The sequence below is a fragment of the Culex pipiens genome, chromosome 3 (assembly GCF_016801865.2).
Source record: "Culex pipiens pallens isolate TS chromosome 3, TS_CPP_V2, whole genome shotgun sequence".
Taxonomy (NCBI): Eukaryota; Metazoa; Arthropoda; class Insecta; order Diptera; family Culicidae; genus Culex; species Culex pipiens.
In genome coordinates this window covers 8,041,199-8,060,838 of record NC_068939.1, presented here as the reverse complement: position 1 = coordinate 8,060,838, position 19,640 = coordinate 8,041,199, and the positions used below count along the sequence as shown (strand labels likewise).

Here is a 19,640-nt window from a genome sequence, read left to right as displayed (position 1 = left end):
TTTTGATTATTTGATTTTATAATTTAGAAATTTTCGAATTTCTGAAATTAATTTTTTCATACTTTTTTTTATTTTTGAAGTTAATTTGTAGTTTTTAAATTTATGAACTTTCAAACTTACGAGTTTTTAAATTTTTGGAATTTTTAAATTTAAGTTTTTTTTAAATATGTATTTTAAAATTTGCGAATCTTTCTGTCTTTACAAACAGAAAATCATTTGTGTTTGGAGCGTAGATTTTTTTTGAAAGTCTTGATTTTATTTTAGATCTTAAAATTTTATTTTTTCAAGTTTCAAATTATATTTACATTTTTGAATTTTCAAACACAAAAATGTTTAAATATAAGAAATTTTTAATTTCAGAATTCTATAATTTAAAGTATTTAAATATTTGTATTTTTTTTTTAATTTCCATATATTCTACTCCTTGATTTTTTGGTATTTTTTTTTAAGTTCTTCATTTTTAGTTTTTAAAATTTTAAATATTCATATTATTTATTTTTTGAATTTTCAAACATAAAAATTTAAAAATTTTAGTATTTTAAAATTTAAAATTTAATGATTATTTTTAATATTTTATTTATTTTTAAAATTTGTAAATCTTCTACTTTTTTATTTTTTTATTATGAATTGTTTTTTAGATTTTTGAAATTATAGGTTTTTTTTTTAAATTTAAGGTTTTTCAAATATTTGTTTTTTTTATTTTTCAATCTTTAACTCCTTGATTTTTGAAAACAAATATAAAAATCGAATGTTTATTTCAAAATGTTTAATTTTGTAAACTTTTAAGTTTTTATATTACACTTTCAAATTAAAAAAAAGGGGATAGATTAGTTATTTAATATTTGTATCAACAAAAAAAATATTTGTTCAAATTTTAAATTAAAGAAATCATTTTAATTTCAAATTTCATTATATGTTGCAAGCATTTTTCAAAGTTTATGTCCTTGAATGACGTTGAAGTTTATGTCACGATAAATTACACAGATTATTCAAGAAAAGATTTATTTTCGGTCGTATTGGGATTTCCAGCTTGGATTTTGAGGTAGGGGAAAGTGGGGCAAGTGTAACAAGCTAAGGAAATCCTCGTTATAACCCATTAAAAAGTTGAAAAATCTGTCGGATTTTATTATAATCATCTTATTCTAGGTCTTGACTAAGACTTTTTTAGAACAGGTTTTAAAAAAATCCTGTTTTTAATGTAAAAAAATGATTTTAATTTTTTTTATTTTCCGTATGTTCTACTCAACTAGTGGGGCAAGACGAACGACCCGTTGGGGCAACAGGAACAATGCATGTAAAAACATGTTAATTTGCTAACAATTGAACTGTTATCACTTAGATACATCAGATTAGAATGTATTTGAAAGGTTTCTTCCATTTTTAGATTAAAATAATAATATTTACTAAAAAAATTATCTTTTTTACGAAAAAAAAAATATTACTTAGATGATAAATAGTAAATTTTCATAATATCACTATTTTGCATGGACAATTTTTTTTAACAATTGTTTATCAGTTTTTAAGTACTTTCATGTATTTATTTCCCAATAAAATATGTTGTTGCAGCAATTCGTAATTTTTTCCATACTAAAAATCCATATGGTACACTTGCCCCACCTGATCAAGATTTTTTAAAAGCTCTCAACAAAAATAACAAAAGTTAACTCATACTTTGTAATAGGTGCATGTCATTGGTAGGGTCACTACTGATCTAGGAAAAATAGCATTTTGATAAAATGAGCCTTAAAACGAACCCGAAGCCTTATTTTGTACTTTCCAAATATTATAAGAAAACAAAGGTTTTGAAAAAACTTCATTAAATCTTATGCCCCGTGGCGTTTACGTCGTTTTGGCGGTTATGTGGCAGTAGAATCAGCTAATTGCATTGCTAGCAACAATTCCTCATACTGGAAAAAATCAAAATTGTAAAAATTACGGCCGCACGAGCGATTGTTCCTCTTGCCCCATATGGTCGTCTTGCCCCACCTTCCCCTAACTCCAAAGAAAGCTAGAAATCTGGTTTGGGTCGAAAACTTTTTATTGGATGTCAAATTCGGTCAAAATTGGTAAAATATATTCTCAAGGCCTCCCAAGGCATATTCATAAGAAATTTGAAAACTCCCTTTTTTCACGGTGCCAAATATCAGACATTCCGTTTTTTATCTTTATGTTCTCAGAAAAATACACCGTGTACAACAATCTGATAATAACAATAGTCAAATTTTGTTGTAAACAATTTTGTAGACAGTACTTTTAAATTAGGGGATTCGTCGTTTTCCTTTTGCAAAGGGTTACTACCGGTAAACATGAAAAAAAAGGGTGGAAGTAACCCTCAAAAAGGGTTTGTTTACCTTGTGTTGACAGATAAAGGGAAGATAGAACCCTTTTTGAGGGGTACCGTAAACTGGGGTGACTTTGATAGCCCGGGGTGACATTGATAGAAATTTGATTTGGCCACTAATTTTGATACATCCAATGTAACAGTCACATTTTGCATAAATGTTCGATAATAAGCTATCCCTTAATGCTTACATAGGTACTCAAAATTCTCAAAAATGTTAAGATATTAATTTGACGGGCATTTGAAAAACCTATCAAAGTCACCCCGGGCTATCAAAGTCACCCCAGTTTACGGTACTTCTGATTTTGAGTGTATGACTCACAGGTTGTTTTGCAAATTCACGCTGGAATTCAGATTTTTCAGCACAGACCAAAACATTCAGCAAAATTTAGTATCGTTGTGTTTTTAACCGATTATTTATCCAATCTGGCACCCCTGTCCGGCCTGTTTGACGGTGGAATTTCTCTTCTGTTTGTATCTTGCTGTTTTTCCAACAAGATTCAATCAAAATGACAGCACTTGCGACAGGATTATAAACAAGCCCTTCGAAGGAAGATAAAAAAAGCAGCGAAAACGCAACGAACAAAACCAATCGATAAGCCTAGGGTGAAATTGTGCAACATTTTCCGGTAACAAACTGCAGCGAATTAGAAAGGAATGATGTTCAATTAGAAACTAGAATATCGTGTGGTTGGGGGGCGTGTCCAAATTGGTGTGTTATCGGCGTGGGGGGAGGGACAAAGCAACGGGACGAGGACGAGTGTGTGGCCAAAATAGGAAACTTGAAGCGAAAATTGGAACTTCGGAGCATGAACAAAATCTTGCTGGTTCTGATCATTGCCAGCGGGTTTCTGCTGATCATCTATGCCAACAGTAGCATCTTCAACCGGAGGAACATCCTGACGATCTTCCAAAAGACTGACCACGAGCACCATCACCATGGAGGGGGTGGCGGTGGTGCCCATTCGGAAGCCCTGCTGGATCACCACAATTTGGGGGGTGCGGTGGGTGGGAAGGCGGCGGCCGTGCACTTTTTGGGCAGTCGACTCAACGAGCTGAAACGGGTCAAGTACCTGCCGAAGGAGAACAACGCCACCGAGTACAACATCTTCATCATCTACACCAAGGAAAGCCAGAATGTGATCCTGAAGAGCAAGTTCGAGCTGTTCCTGAAGAGTCTGCTCAAGTACACGACCATTCCGATGCACCTGCACGTGATTACGGACGAGCAGAGCGAGGGCTCGGCAGAGGAGCTGATCCGGGAGCAGATTGCCCACTACCGGAAGGTCGTCTTTTACACGCTGTACGACGTGAAGGACTGCGCGGAGAAGATCAGCGACATCGTCAAGAGTATGCTGCCGTTGTTCAATTATAAGACGGGTAAGAATACAGGACAGCTGAAGAAGTGACCAGTACTAAGATGATCGTGTTGTCAATTTCAGGAAGCTACTACAGCGACGCCCTCTTCCTTCTCTCCCTCGGCCTGCACCGGATCGTGGACGTCAACATGAAGCGAGCGATCCTCATCGACTGCGACGTCGTGTTCCGGTCCTCGGTCAAGGAGCTCTTCGACCAGTTCGACCACTTTGAACCGGAACACCTGTTCGGCCTGGCCCCAGAACTGACCCCCGTCTATCTGCACATTCTGTACAAGTACCGGGCGCAAAATTCGCACACCCTGTTCGGCACGCCCTACTACCTGAACAAGACGACCACGACCACGATCGGCAACTCGATCGGCGGCTTCTTCAGCCGGACGGCCAAGAAAACCAAACACGGCTACCCGGGGCTCAACTCGGGCGTGGTCATGCTCCAGCTGGACCGGATCCGGCAGTCGCGCCTCTACGAGGAGATCATCAAGCCCGACTCGGTCAAGAACATCGTCGAGAAGTACTCGTTCAAGGGACACCTCGGCGATCAGGACTTTTACACGCTGATGGGGTTCGAGTTCCCCGGGTTGATCTACCGGCTGGACTGCGTCTGGAACCGGCAGCTGTGCACGTGGTGGCGCGAGAACGGCTACGGTAACGTATTCGATAGTTACTTTTACTGCGAGGGACCGATCAAGGTGTACCACGGGAATTGTAATACGAGGATTCCGGAGTGAGAGGCGGGGGGAGGGAGGGAGGGAGGAAAGTTGTCCGTACTTGCCATATCGTAGTTAGAGTTGGGAGGATTTCTTTTGATTCAGGTGTGCTGTCTCTCTTTACTTCTTGGCGGTGGCGGTAACAAGTTGCTAAATTCTTAAATTTCATCCCTGATTATTTTAAAAGATCGCAATATTATTATCACCGCTCTAAATATTAAGATCGTTGATTTAATCAAATAAATATACAGCCCTACCGTGTTGTGTTAACCGCAAAAAGGATTTTGGGAACAGATTACATTTCAAAGCATCTGTAGGGGCAGAAGGATGCGTGGACATACCGTACCACATACCATGAAAAACCGTGAGTTCTTTAATTCATAACTTTAATTATTTTTTTAAATATTATAATTAAATTTCTTAGGTTTTTAACTTTTTGAAAAAAAATTTTAGAATACCTTAACATTTCAGAATTTTGTTATTGAAAATTTAAGTAATGCCTTGAAAAAAAATCAAAACATTTTTTTTGTAAAACTAGTATGATTTACCGAGTTTTTTTTATTTAATAGATTAAAAAAAAGAAGTACGAATTTAACAACAAAAAATTAAGTAAATTAATTAATTCAAAAAATCATATTGAATAAATCTAAGAATTTTGAAAATAGTAGATCGGCTTTTGAATTTACAGATTGTTTTAAAAATGTTGGATTTTATAATGGAAATTATGCGTTTAAGGTCTTAAATTTTAGATTTTTTATGTAGGGTATTTGTCCCTATTTTGGGCCTAGTACCTATATTGAGCCTACCAAACATAATTTGACGAAATTGTGCATTCCACCGTCAATTTGCAGGCAACTGCCACTTGGGAATGATTCTTGCTGTCATTAGCTTCAGTTTGGTGGGCAAAAATAATTCACTATTTCCTTTTAAATAGGAAAAAACGGAATAAACATATCACTCGTCAAATTTTTCGTGGAAAATTACTAATTGCCCATTAGGCCCAAAATTTTCACCACTTTTGCTTACCGCTTGTTGACACTCAGCGTTACGGCTTTCATCACTCGGCACACGAATGAGAGCCTTCCCCCAAATCTCAAACCACCAGCAATAGGTTTTTATTGGCGGTTAGCATTATCCCGGTTCAAAAAACAATCACTAAACTGACACCAATCAATTATATTCTTAATCAAAGTTACTATCTTAATTTTGTAGACGATGCCTGTATTTTCAGTCCATTTGACACTTCTACAAACTGTGACAGTGTGTGCGCGCCTTTCACATCTCAAAGTCCTTACTCGCGTAGTAGTGATTAAATAATTGGCTGCGCAACAAATATTTCATTATGTTTAAAGCTCATAAATTAATGAAATAAATTATGCTCATTCAATTAATGCTCGTAATTTAACTGTTACTGGTTAAATCAATCATTCTAACGATGATTTGTGGCTTGAAACCGCACAACGATTTAGCCTGTTTGGTGACCGTACTTTTTGGGGCTGAACTGTACGAGCTGGGGCTGAACCGTACGTCAAAAAAGTTCGCCACGTGCTTCGAGATTTCAACCAATCAGAAGGTAGGCCGAAAATATGCACAAAGAAGGTCGTATGCTAGAAGCAATATCCCCAAAATAGGGGCAAAAATGTTTTAGTTTTTCGTGCTTTTACAGCGATATAAGGCATTTTTATCAAAATGTTGATAATGTACGAGATTAAGCATTAAAAAACCAACTTATTCATGTAAAACAAACTAGGCTGCCAATAGCAGCCTTTGAGAATACATCAAATTAAAAGTGCGCTCTGCTTAGTAGGCCCAAAATAGGGACAAATACCTAATTTTGAACTGTAAAATTTTAAAAGGCTAGTAAAATATATTTTTTTATATTTTATACTAATAATTGCAGTGCATCCGAGAACACTCGAAAATGTATTACAAAACATAAATTAAAAAGGCCAGCCATACAGCGTTGTGTTTACCGCAGAGAGGTTTATGCGAACGGATCACATTTTAAAGAATCTCCAGGAGAATAAGGATGCGTGGACATACCGTATTAAACGCTCCGATAAAATGAAGTTTTAATGTTATAATTCACTATTTTAACATAAAAAATTGTTTAAAAAAAATATAATTTTGAAATTGCTTGCATTAATTTGACTCAAAAAGTGTAGTTAATTTTTTTTATTTACTTATTTCAAATTTTGAAGACAAAGCTTACATTCAATTGAGTCCTAAAATGAAGCTTAGATTGCTGATATTATTGTTTACAGCGATAAAGCTTATTTTTCTGAGTACAATGACCCTTTGTACGACCACAAAGAGTTTAAAATGGATTTTTAAATCAATTTTGAAAAATTAACCTCGCAGTCCTTCTTGACAGAAAAGCTCCTACTTGACAGCTCATTCCAAGGGGACCATAGTTGATTCATCGAACAAATGTTGTCTTGTCAAAAAAAAATTGCATTTAAATGAAAATAGTGATCAGAAATGGTTTTTAATCGTGTTTTTTACCGTTGTACATAAAATTACATAAATTTTTTTTGGATATTTAAATTTAAATTTTTCACTTTTTAGATTTTTAAATTTAAATTTTTCACTTTGAGATATTTTAGATTTTTTTTTTGCTTTTTAGATTTTTAAATTTGCAGGCCAAGGATTGATACCTAAGAGCATGCAATGGCACTGACCTTGTTGCGTGCTCTTCGGTTGACGTCCACGTAAGGAACATCCTGGAAGGAGCGTAACTAACTACATCCGTAGTTCTGTTAGATCATCCGAACTATCTTGATCAGAACAGTATAGCTCTGGTTCCTTGCGAGTGTCCTATTTTCTTACCTCCACGTTGGCTTGGTTTTCATGATGACCTAGCTGGTGGCCTGTGGAAACGGATCGTAAACCTTTGACCACCGCGGGTCAGAGTCGAGACGGCTAAAAGAAAAGGGCGCGACAATGTGGGAAAGGGAAGTAATTTGTGATTGTAGACGGTATTGTTTTGATTCGCAGTATGTTGAGTCAACTGCTGTGGATGTACCTGAAACATCGCACAACGGGGTTTCTCTTCTCTTCATTCTCAGCTACCACCTATCTCCTATTTTTGTTTTGCTCTTCTGATTCCCAATTCTTCACTGATTCTTCTATTTAATATCCAACATTTGATTTTAATGTTACTAACTTTTGATTCTCTTATCTCTCAAAGCTTTTCCACTCTTTTCTATCAATTGATACTGCTGTAAAAACTTTGTGTTTTTCATTAAAAATATACTTTTCCTTAATGTACTAGTAATATCAAGTCTATTGTTCATTTGCCTAATCTTTTTTGATTTTATTGCGAATTTATTTATTTGAATAATTCTTTATCTGTCCTATAAATTATCATTACTATAATCTAAGCTTGTTTTGCATCTCTATTTATTAACTATTGTCTAATTTTACATCTAATACATCTAGCTTCTCATTTTTATTCTTCAAAATACGCTCATCATTCTCTTACTATTGATACTTGATTTTTATAAAATAAATTCTCTTTTACTGGCTATTGTTTTCAATCTTCACCCTTTTTTCAAACAAGTGAGGTTTGAGCCTTTACTCAATTTATGGAATGGTTAAAGAATTAACACAAATATTACTATTGTATTTTTGGTAAACTTTTATAACATGCTTAGGACCAAAAATTGTAACAAAACACCGCGACAAAAGAAATAGCTACATATAAACACGATTCAGCACTAGGAAAGATTTCAGGAGAAAACAATACACAGTAAATAACAATTAGTTTTTGAATTTAAACTAAAAATATAACAGTTTTTGCTTTAATGAAAGTTGATAGGCACACTATAAATGGTTAGGCGCTTATACTTACATCAAACCCTACGTAATGTACCACCCCCGGCCGAGTTAAAATGCGTAACCGGAAAAGAAGGTGTGCATGCCTGGCACGAACACTCAAAGCGTGTTCTAGCGTGTTGCTCGTACTGACTCAGAGCAAGGGTGAGATGTAGGTGTAAGGGCAGTGCGAGTTCGTCGGGAACCTGGTGCATAAGATCGGTCAAGGCCCGTTCTTACACTGAAAATTGCGAATTGCGAATTGCTTTTTAGATTTTTAAATTTAAATAAAGTTAAAAAAATAAGATTTTAATAATCTTAAGAAATTTGGTAATTGAAATTAATAGTAAAGTTTTCAAAAAAATCAAAACATTTGACTGCATTCCAGATTTTGAAGTTTTGATTTTTAAAAATATCTAGATGTTTTCTTATTAAAAAAAAACATGCTGGTAATATTTTTTAGTAAATTGAAGATGATGATTTTTTTTAACGTGCGATTTTGTTTTATTCTGGATTTTTAGTTTTAAAACAACAGAAATAGGAATTGGAAGTTTCAAATTGTTAAAATAAAATTTTTCTGTCGGCGATTTTTTTTCGAATTTAACAATAAATTTAAAAAAATGTATTTAAACAATCTGGAAATTTCGATATAATATTCTTTTTCAATTTCAAGCATTATTCGCAACATTCTTAATCAATAAGTTACTAAAATATTTAAATATTCTTAAATTAAAAGGCCTAAATCGAAAACTTGCATAACTTTTCTATTTTATATATTTTTGGTAAATTTACTAATTTATGTTATTTTTTTTTAATTTTAAAACGAAAGAAATCTAACCTTTGATAAAAGCTTGATGTTTTGAATTCGAAAATTTAAAAAAAAATAATGTAAGATTTTAAAATGCTTCCGGAAATTTGAAGTTTTGAAATTAAAAATAAATCTGAAAATTCTGAAGAAGTATTTGTTTTTCCAATTTTAAACATTATCGGCAAAACTCTGAATCAAAAAGTTATAAAACTATTCAAATATTCTAAAATTTAAAAGCTGAAATGAAACATTTCCACTTATTTTTTTGGTAATATTTTTTGTAAAATTTTGATTTCAATTTCATAACTGGCTTATTTTTGTTATTTAATTTTTTTAAACTTCAAAACAATTGATGTAGGGGGAATTCTCGTATGTTTGGCAGGTTAAGCACTCGCTCCTAACTCCACCCAATTTGCTGATTTTTTCTATTTAAACAACTAATTTTGCAAACTTTTGATAGAAACTTGCTTGCTAACTTCTCATTGAGCTATTTATTACTCGATTTCAGTTGAAAACGCTTTTGATTAGCTTTAATTGAATGCCAAAGTTCTGACCTGCCAACATTAGAGGCACGCTGGAATTAGATGCTGTTCCCCTATTAAAACTTTTGATTTAAAAAAATGGTTATGGTATTCTAAAATGCCTTCGAAAATTTAAATTTTGGAATTAAAAAAAATACAAACATTTTTATTTAGAAAATATAAAAATTCAGAAAACATTTGACTTCGAATTTCAAACATAATTTGCGAAATGTAAATGTATACTATAAAAAATGCGCATATTTATCTAAGAATTCCTTTTAAAAACATTGAAAATATTTAGGTCGGTGATCAAATTATAACGGACGAAATATGACGTTCGCTTGCAATAATCAGGATGTTCAAGATTATTATTATTTAAAAATTCTAAATTTTTACTTTAAATTATTGATTGACATTGAGAAAATTAAACTGAGCTTATAATTTTATATAAGATGTAAATTAGAATAAAAACAAAAAAGACTAGACAATTAGGTGATCATTTACCAGTTTGAATTGGTTCCTAAGAATAACAACAAAATTAATAAATCGTCGCCATCGCCAAAACTGCCCGTACCATAGCATCGCTAACATTCTCTGATATCTCTATCGTACTGTTTACGACTCCATATAATCGACCCGTTTGCACTATAGCCGTACTATCCGTACTATCTATTATAAATTTCCAGCTTTCCTTACTAATCCTTAGGCTAAACGCGCGCGCTCATATCTCGATCGCTTCCCTATTTTAAGATATATTTTAACTAAATGTTTTAAATCTGCTAGCAAGATTCCCACACTAACATTCCAGAAACGTTCGAAAACAAATTGCATTGTGATCTCATTTTATGAAAATGACAGTTTATATTTTACGTAAACTAGACGTCGTCGAATTGTTTTAGGTATACTAATTTTGTGTTAAGAAAGGTATAATTACTAACATTGCTTAGGGGGTAAGTTAATCGCAATATAGAAACGAGAGCTGGGAGCTCGAAAAAAACTCGGAAAATGACCTTACTGAAAAAAAACAACGCTGCAATCGATTCTGTGTAATACATTCGTGTTTGTTGAGAGTTGAAGGATTTCATTATGATTGTTACTTATTTTCAATGATTTTATCTAGTGCACTATCTTAGTTTTTAAACGTTTTCGACATTCCTTGAAAAAAGTCTTTATCTGTATTTTAAGCTACTTTATCGATCAACATTGCGAGTGAGAATAGAAAAAAAAAACACGTTGCGGCAGAACCCTCTAACCGTTAGGAAACAATAAAATATTGAAAGTTGTACGAAGTTAAATAGAACCGTTTGTTGGAATTGACCGCGGCGCAGTCTTTAGAAGATGGCCCCCCGTGACGACTGCATCGAGTGATGTGAGTTCTCGCGAAACAATTGAATAAGAAGGTACTAGAGTTTTACAGAAAACGAAAAAAAAAACAGATAAACAATATATACTAAACCAGCTGAGGAATTGAAACATTTTTTTTCTAACCTAGCACGTAGCGAAAAAATAACTGACCGTGTTTTGTTTTCCAATTTGATGACATCCTTTAATGAGCAGCAAGCTCGACACTCATTTCGGACACTCATCGCAGTAGCTCATGGAGCGAGCTGTCACTTTTGTTGGAGTTGCAGAACAAAGGGGAACGGTTTGACAGGTGCACGTGCTGTTACTTGGCAATCAATCAGATGAAACAATATGAACAAACGGAATCTGTGCTGGTTAGCTGTGAAAAGACACCGAATTTGTGAGAAAAAAAAACGAAGCGAAATCCCGGAAGAAAGCTTTTAATGTAATAGGTCAATTTATTTTAGAATTTTAGTCTTTTCAAAGCTTTAAGTAGTTTTTACAATCACAGCGTAGTTAACTGTCACTTAACGGAATGTTTCGTTTATAAATATCGTCATGCTTCCCGATCCTCGCCCATCTCGCGCAGTGAAATGTTCTCGCTGGGCGTAGAGAACCGTTGTCGGCGGCCACCTCGCGATTTGACGCAGAACGTCCGGAAGAGGCAAACCACCATACATCCGATGCCCACCAAGCTGACCACAATCGGGATCGTCGTCAGCGCTCCGGTGTACAGCACCGGTTGATCCGACGGTGGAAATGTCTCGACCTTGGATTCGGCGGGATCGAGTATTATTGGCGTTGGGTTCTCCGGGAGGCCGGATTTCCGCTTGAACTTGTGCACCTTGTGAGGGTTCAGTTCGGCGACGTAAACCTGACCGCCATCGTCGCTGACGGCCAGTTCGTGCGGATTGCTGAAGGCGTGCTCCGGGAAGAAGCGGCCTACGATTTCCTTTGATGTCATGGACATTACCAGTCCGTTGACCGGTTCCGCGGTGGTGAACTGAGGTCCGTTGACCACGTAAAGTAGGCCACCGTCCCGTGGGATGTACTTTACGCTGAAGAGTCGACTTCCGATTCGTGGACTCTCGTACATCGAGTGGAACGCTCCGTTGTTGGCGTTGAAGCACTGAACGCGACCTTGTTCACGATCCGCTACGCAGATAAGATTTTTGTCGGCGGCGTACGTGAGCGCGTGCGGGATGGCGAAGAAGTTGACCGGGATGGGACCGGCTGGAAGCATGAAGGTCCTCGTAAGGACGAACGAGTTCTTGCCCCAGCTCAGGATCAACCGACCATCGGCGGAGTATTTGTTGACGCGACCGTTGCAGTATCCGTCCGCTACGAAGAAGTCTCCATTCTCCAGGACGGCCACCGAAGTCGGCTTGCAAAAGTGCTCGTGATCTTTGCCCGGCTCGAACCGAACTCCCAGCGTCATGACCGGGTTCGTCGAGGACACCGTCAGGTCAAACTTGAACACCTGGTGCAACGCGACGTCCGTGATCCAGTAGCTGTTGTTCCGGTCGATCGTGAGACCGTGCGGCATAAAGAATCTAGCGATAAAAAGGGAGCATCGATTAGCACTTGATCAAGCTTGAAGCGTATCGCAACTCACAAATTAGCACCCCACTCTCCAACTAGTGCACCACTTTCGTTGTGGAAGATCAACAGCGTCGACTCCCCGATCGGACCATCCTTCTCCTGCAGGTACCGATTCTGCTGATCGAAGCTCAGCAGGTTCCACACGTGCCTGCCTCGATGAAAGATGACCACATTCCCACTGGGATCGAACGCCACCGCAGACACCGAACCCAGCGTCCTGTTCAACCGAGGCCACTCCGCGTCGTACTCGTACTCTGCAAACCAGAACCATTAGCCACAAACAATGCCTCACACCTAACGGGCCCAACGACCCACTTACCGTAGTCAGCGTTCCGATGGTTGATCTCGGTCGAGTTTAGCGCCGCTTCACCACCTGCTAATGGCTGCGCAAACAAATAATTAGTAATTTGGCCACCAATTGAACCTGAGACCCCCCCCTAGTAGAACCTTACCTGTTGCGTACGCACGATCGGGACGAAGATCGTCAGCGCCACCGCCGCACAGCACAGCGCCCACAACCTGTTGATGACGATTCCGACCATCTTCCCGTCGTCAGCATATTAAATCGCCACGTAAAATGCAAATGCGAAATTCCGCTCGACACACGCTCAACCAACTATACCAAACCAAACAGCTGAATCGATATTATCGAAAAATGTATGTTTTTTCGCAAGGCTGACTGATAAGCAGTACGCGCGCGGCTGTGAAGCTAAAACGAGAGTGCCGTTATCACACCCTGGGACGATTCATCGCTGCGCGAGAGTTGTGATCGTCGTTGTCGTCGGAGGTGTGCACTACGACTAGCTTAGAGCCAGCATCGGTAGGGTGAATGGAAAGAAAGGCTTAAGCTACCGGTTGTTTGTGTGAGTGATGCTAGTTAAGTAGGTATGTTTGAATGAAGATGTTTATGCTTGCACAGGTGGAATTGAGGCGGTTTTGAGGTTGTGGTAGTGAGTTTACCTGAATGTTGGTAGCAGTAAATACAGTTAATCGATTTAGAGAACTTTGATAGTGATTTGATTTCGTCGAAATTATTACAAAATTACAATAAATAACATGTTGCTCGCAAATTTTAAAATTGTTTTAAGCTGATTTGAAATAGATTCATTAGGGGTATATTTGGCAGGTTAAGGACTCGGTCATAATTCCGTCCAGTTTGCCACAGAAAAAATGCTGGTAATATTCAACAGGGAATTGTGACAGATTTTATGTAAAAAAAGTGTAACATTACATAAGGAAATGATGAAGTTTTAAAATAGGTTTTTCTACAAAAATCTAAAAATTTAATGAAAATTTCATACAAAAATATATGCTTAGCCCCCTGACTTTTTGGTGAAATTTTTAAAACAAAATCTCTAAAGAAAATTTGTCATTGCCCTTCTTATAAAGACTAACTTGTATGGAAAAAAGGGTGATGAAACCGTTTATGCAAAGTTTGACTCCAATTAAAAAAAAACGAATATGCATCAATTTACCGAAGTCTCTGAGAAATGCCATTTTGGATATAAAATTTTCAAATCACTTTTGACCATTTTTGGGTCATTTCAAACTCAAGGACCTTAACAAAAGAACAAAAATACGTTTTTTCGTAATTTATTTGAATATCCTAACTGACAATTTTTCCAGGATTTCGGATAATCGAGTCTGGACAGTATTTACCAAACTATTCGGTATTAAAATCTACTGAAATTGATCAAAATAGGGTCGCAGATCTCTAATTTGATGTTAAAATAAGAGAGAAAATAAACCGTTTTTTTTCTAGATTCGATTTACGAGGTTTTTTTTTGAAATCATCAAATAATTTGCATACAAAAATTTTTGGTATTTTTTTTTTTTTTTTTTTGAGAGTGTTTCCAATAATTCTCCATAATCAAAATGTTATGATTTTTTTTATAAAATAAGCTGTTTTTAATTTAACAATTTTAATTTTAACAAAAGCGTGTTAATTCACCTAAATATATTAAAAAAGAAAAAAAAAATCAAAAACAGTAAAGTTTATAGAAAATAGTGATTTTTTAGTGAGCAATTCTCTACGAAATCGGTCATTTTTTTAGAATTTTAATTTTTGTATTTTTCAATCCGGCTGAAAAATTTGTGGTGCTTTCGGAATGCCCAAAGAAGCCATTTTGCATCATTAGTTTGTCCATATAATTTTCCATACAAATTTGGCAGCTGTCCATACAAAAATGATGTATGAAAATTCAAAAATCTATGTCTTTTGAAGGAATTTTTTGATCGATTTGGTGTCTTCGGCAAAGTTGTAGGTATGGATAAGGACTACACTGAAAAAAAATGATACACGGTAAAAAAAAAATTGGTGATTTTTTATTTAACTTTTTGTCATTTGCAAAAAAACACTTATTTTATTTTTTTATTTCTTGATATGTTCTAGGGAACATAAATTGCCAACTTTTCAGAAATTTTCAGGCTGTGCAAAAAATCTTTGACCGAGTTATACATTTTTTCAGCAATACTGATTTTTTCAAAAAATCGAAATATTGGATGCAAAAAAATTTTGACGTCATTTTTCGATGTAAAATCAAATTTTCAATCAAAAAGTACTTTAGTGAAATTTTGATAAAGAGCACCGTTTTCAATTTAAAGCAATTTTTAGGTAACTTTTTTGAAAATAGTCGCAGTTTTTCTTTTTTTTAAACAGTGCCCACGTTGGCCCACTTCTGAAAAAAATATTTTTGAAAGGCTGAGATAAATCTCTAGATTTTGCTTTTTTGAACTTTGTTGATACGACCCTTAGTTGCTGAGATATTGGCATGCAAGTGTTTAAAAACAGGAAAATTGATGTTTTCTAAGTCTCATCCAAACAACCCACCATTTTCTAATGTTTTTTACCTCAGCAACTAATGGTCCGATTTTCAATGTTAAAATATGAAACATTTGTGAAATTTTCCGATCTTTTCGAAAACAAAAAAAATAAAAATAGTGTTTTTTTGCAAATCAAGTTTTAGTGACAAAAAGTTAAATAAAAAATCATCAATTTTTTTTTCACCGTGTATCATTTTTTTCAGTGTAGTCCATACCATACCTACAACTTTGCCGAAGACACGAAATCGATTAAAAAATTCCTTCAAAAGATACAGATTTTTGAATTTTCATACATCATTTTTGTATGGACAGCTGCCAAATTTGTATGGAAAATATATGGACAAACTAATGATGCAAAATGGCTTCTTTGGGTATACCGAAGGCATCAAAAAAGTTTCAGTCGGATTAAAAAATACAAAAAAAATCGAATGACCGAAATCTGAGAGAACTGCTCAGTGTATCGACTTTTTTACAGACCTTAAACTTTGCTTAAGGCACCAAATGGTCAAATTGGGTCAAATCAGCATGGCTCCATGACCATAATAATTAAGGAGGTATTTGACTATGACAACCAAACAAACAAATTTGCACTTTTTGACAATTTGCCTGCATTTGTTTGCAGTAACGTCAGCCTGCATACATTTTGCTTTATTTGCGAATTTGGGAACTGCCAAACACGAATTGGTTGTGCGAATTGGTTTGTTTGTCATAGTCTATTACCTCCTTTAGCCCCTATTTTATTGTTAAGCGATTAGGGTGGTCCGAAAATAAAAAAAATGTCTTCGTAGCGGATGAACCAATTTTAGCTCATCACGTTTGAAAAGATAGGTGACTAGTTGGACCTTTAATGAAAAATACTAGAACATTTCTCGACTTATTTTTATTAGGTCCTATAAACAATTTTAAATATTCCACACCTTGTGTCAATTTCCTTCGGAGTAAGTGAGATACACTCAATATTTACATCGAGATTTACATTTGTTTTATTATAGAAAAAAAAAAATATTATAGAACCTAATAAAAAAGTCTAGTTTTTTAAAACATAGCTGAATGCACCGAATGCATCAAATAAAACTCACAGCTGAAAATGAAATTGGGATTATCTAATAACAGGATACTGAGATGCGCTGTACACAAGGTTTCATTCAAATTGAAAAATATGCTGGAAAACGACATTCAGAAACTCAGAGATTTATCTAAATACCAAACATCAAAAACATAAAACAAAAAGACTAATTGTAGACTAACAGACAACTTTTAGGTTTTTCATAAATTTTAAATTTTGAGATAATCACCAACATCAACAATAAACGCAACAAAATATTTGATTGCTATTTTGAAATAAAAACAAGATAACAATAACATATGGAACTGTTAAAAATGAATCAAGCATTTGTGATGCAATCCAGGCTCGGTTATCCGATGTTTTGATAATCCGAAATCACGAGCTATTTTTTTTATGTTTTATTTTTTTCATTTTCTTGTTTTAAACATCAAATTCGAGTTCTGCGACCCCATTTTAGTCAAATTTAAATAGTAAATTGCGATTTTCGGATCGAACAAATACTGGAATAGACCGCAAAGTTGAAAATGGAAAATATTAAAAAAGGAAATATAAACCAAGTCAATTTTTTAAAGATTTTATTAAGCAAGTGTTTTTTATAACAAAATTCAACGACATTCGTCAACAATTAACCTCTTATTTCCGTCCCGTAATCGCGTGATTCCTCGGCGAACAAATGGGATCAAAAACCACCCGAATATCACTGTCCACACCCTGCTCCAACAGGAACAACCACCGATCGTACAGAATGACGGACTCCACCAGCGGTGCAAACATCAGCCTCAACGTGTAGAACTTGACCACGCGCCGCCAGTTGGCCAAATTCGTCCGCGTGTCTTCGCTTTCCATCAGTTCCCGGGGCAAAGTGATGCCCATTCCACTTGTGGCCCTTTCGCAGTACTGCTGGAAGGTTAAGTTGGTCACTTTGGTGCTTTTGATTCCGGAATGCTTCAGCGCGGGGTCTATCTGGATGAGGACCTTTTCTAGGGCCGCTCGGAACGCGTGCACTTTCAACTCTTCGAAGTTGTGCTCCAACTTGGCGTCGTACTGTTCGATGGCGTGACACGCGATTTCACGAGCCTCGTAGCTCAGGTTGAGTCCGATTTGTTTGCTGAACGAGCTCAGAGGGAATCCGTAATCTTGGCAGCGATCCCGTTCGGTGGACAGCTTCATGTAGCAGCAGCAGACCAGCTTGATGAATTTGGCCTCGGGACAGGCGAGGAATAGCTTAATCAGGGAGGTGGCCAAGTCACCGCAAGGATGCAGTCCGACCAGACCAAATTGAAATGGGCTGTTCTTCTCTACGTTGAAAGTGTCGCGTATCATTTGCGCAAACTGCCCGGGATCGACATCTTCTAGGTTGACCTTTTTACTCAGGTGAACGGGATGTTTCAAGATAGCTGCCTTGCACTGCCTTTTCAGTCTGGAGGAAAGTTCTTCGTCCTTTTGCCTAGCCGTCGCAACCAAGCCCTCGTTCTGCTCGATACAGCACACATTAAAGTCGAATCCGTACGCCAACGTCCTTGCCAGATTGCCCTGGCCGGAACCGATGTCAACCAGATGTTCAACCCCAGTTTGGCGGCCACTTTCCCAGCACTGCCGGCTAAACTGCTCAATTTCGTGGCGCTTTTTAAGCTTTACCGATTTGTTGAACAGTTTTTGCCGCTCCCGGAACCGACTTTGCTCCTTCGGTTCACGTTCCGGTTCGTCGTTTGGTTGAAGCTTCCGGCTGAGACAGAGATTTCCAAGCAGGACGCGACTGGCCAGAATCGATAGTGGCCATACGTGGCATTCTGTGGACTTGGGCTCTACTGTTAGAAGGCTTTTGAGCTGGCTGATTTCGAGCTGTTCGAAGCAGGAGTTCCAGCTTGCCGGCAGACGGTCCCAGTGATTGTCCACGTAGAAATCCTAAAACAATCGTCGCTGAGTATTTTTACACGAAAAAGAATTATCCAATAGTATTTACCAGAACGTAAGAATCAATTAGCCAGTCGTATTGTTTGGCTAGCTGAAACGATTGTTGAATTTTGTGCCGCAATGCTGCAACCAGCACAGCATTGCTTTGCATTGTTTGTCTACGTAAACAAACGTGCGTAAAAGTAACTGTTTTCAGTGAGTCGTTGTGAGTCTTGTGAATGAAGTTTGTAAACAAAGTGGGAGAGGGTGGTGCAGAACTACTGAATGTGGAAGTTGCAATTTAGACGAGGGGATAGACGATGGTTCCCAAATATTTTTTTTTGCCTCGACAAGTTTGTTTTTATTTCTAGATTAAATTTTCAAAACAACCTATCCCTCATGGGTTTCCTATGCAGATAGGACCTTTTGAAAATTTAATCGAGATTTGATTCATTTTTTTTGCATTTTGAAATAAAGACTAATCTAATCGATGTGGATAAAAAATAGAAAATTTAAATCATGATTAATATAAAAGTTTGCTGCACACAAAATGTTTGATTTACAGCTCGCAATGTAGCATTGACTATGTCACTTTTCAAAATAACCTCAAAAGCGTCGAACCATTTTTTTTGTTTTTTTTTTGTGAATGTCCAATGCGTTATAATGAACCAATTTGTGTTATATAAAATTCGCCCGAAAATCCCCACATAAAATCTCGATTTGATCAAATCGAGTTCTGCAAATTTTTAGGATCATCCAGATATCCTTACAAATCACAGGATAAAAGAATTGTCCCGATAGTTTAGTTTTCCCGAGAACCAGTGAGTTAAAGTTACTGTTCAAACTTTTATGGGAGGCTTGGGCGTCCTAGTAAGTTGGACATGTGTTGGGCGCGTTTCAGTGTTCATACAGTCGACTCTCTGGATGTTGATGTTCTCGATATCAATATTACTCCAGTTGTCAATAAAATTGTCAGTCCCTGCAAGAAGCATGCTTTGATTTTTCGTTCTATAATTTGATACGTCCCGCTCTCGACGGTCCCTTCAATTTCGATAACGAGAGAGTTCATTGTAGAAGGATTCCCAAAATACGTATTTTTTAAATTTCGAATTTTGGTTGTATCCGACTCAAAAAGTCATGTTTTGAGCCATCGTGCACGATGATGCAAAAACTGGCTCCAAAGATAACAATTTTTAATGAAGTGTGATTTTTGAAAAATGTCATTATTAATATAATTTTTTAAAGTCTTTTCAAATTTTAAATCGAAAAGTACTTTACCGACTTTTTGTTTGGAGAAAAAGTTATTTTTGGCTATAATTTTCGGAAATTTGAACATTTTT

At 36.2% G+C, this 19,640-nt stretch overlaps 3 protein-coding genes across 3 annotated transcripts; 1 reads left to right on the top strand and 2 right to left on the bottom strand.

Annotated features, from left to right (window-relative positions):
* The first annotated feature begins 2,799 nt into the window (after nt 1-2,799).
* LOC120427115 (xyloside xylosyltransferase 1) lies at nt 2,800-8,805 on the top strand. Its single transcript, XM_039591969.2, has 2 exons — nt 2,800-3,721; nt 3,784-8,805. The coding sequence occupies exons 1-2, from the start codon at nt 3,151-3,153 to the stop codon at nt 4,446-4,448; spliced, it is 1,236 nt and encodes a 411-aa protein (XP_039447903.1). The 5' UTR covers nt 2,800-3,150; the 3' UTR covers nt 4,449-8,805.
* Nucleotides 8,806-11,350: 2,545 nt separating this feature from the next.
* On the bottom strand, nt 11,351-13,317 carry LOC120427439 (peptidyl-alpha-hydroxyglycine alpha-amidating lyase 1). Its single transcript, XM_039592302.2, has 4 exons — nt 12,971-13,317; nt 12,838-12,901; nt 12,532-12,772; nt 11,351-12,469 (listed from the first exon to the last, which is right to left on the bottom strand). The coding sequence occupies exons 1-4, from the start codon at nt 13,058-13,060 to the stop codon at nt 11,473-11,475; spliced, it is 1,392 nt and encodes a 463-aa protein (XP_039448236.1). The 5' UTR covers nt 13,061-13,317; the 3' UTR covers nt 11,351-11,472.
* A 3,648-nt stretch (nt 13,318-16,965) lies between these two features.
* On the bottom strand, nt 16,966-18,551 carry LOC120427196 (methyltransferase-like protein 25B). Its single transcript, XM_039592058.2, has 2 exons — nt 18,371-18,551; nt 16,966-18,312 (listed from the first exon to the last, which is right to left on the bottom strand). The coding sequence occupies exons 1-2, from the start codon at nt 18,470-18,472 to the stop codon at nt 17,041-17,043; spliced, it is 1,374 nt and encodes a 457-aa protein (XP_039447992.1). The 5' UTR covers nt 18,473-18,551; the 3' UTR covers nt 16,966-17,040.
* Nucleotides 18,552-19,640: the final 1,089 nt, after the last annotated feature.

Bases quoted from the DNA above. Each gene is read 5' to 3' on its own strand.
- LOC120427196 (XM_039592058.2), bottom strand. From the start codon at position 18,472: ATGCAAAGCAATGCTGTGCTGGTTGCAGCATTGCGGCACAAAATTCAA. The intron at 18,313-18,370 runs GTAAATACTATT...CGATTGTTTTAG, and splicing joins TAATTGATTCTTACGTTCTG to GATTTCTACGTGGACAATCA.
- LOC120427115 (XM_039591969.2), top strand. From the start codon at position 3,151: ATGAACAAAATCTTGCTGGTTCTGATCATTGCCAGCGGGTTTCTGCTG. The intron at 3,722-3,783 runs GTAAGAATACAG...TGTCAATTTCAG, and splicing joins GTTGTTCAATTATAAGACGG to GAAGCTACTACAGCGACGCC.
- LOC120427439 (XM_039592302.2), bottom strand. From the start codon at position 13,060: ATGGTCGGAATCGTCATCAACAGGTTGTGGGCGCTGTGCTGTGCGGCG. The intron at 12,902-12,970 runs GTAAGGTTCTAC...TTGTTTGCGCAG, and splicing joins CGATCGTGCGTACGCAACAG to CCATTAGCAGGTGGTGAAGC. The intron at 12,470-12,531 runs GTGAGTTGCGAT...TTTTATCGCTAG, and splicing joins GGAGAGTGGGGTGCTAATTT to ATTCTTTATGCCGCACGGTC.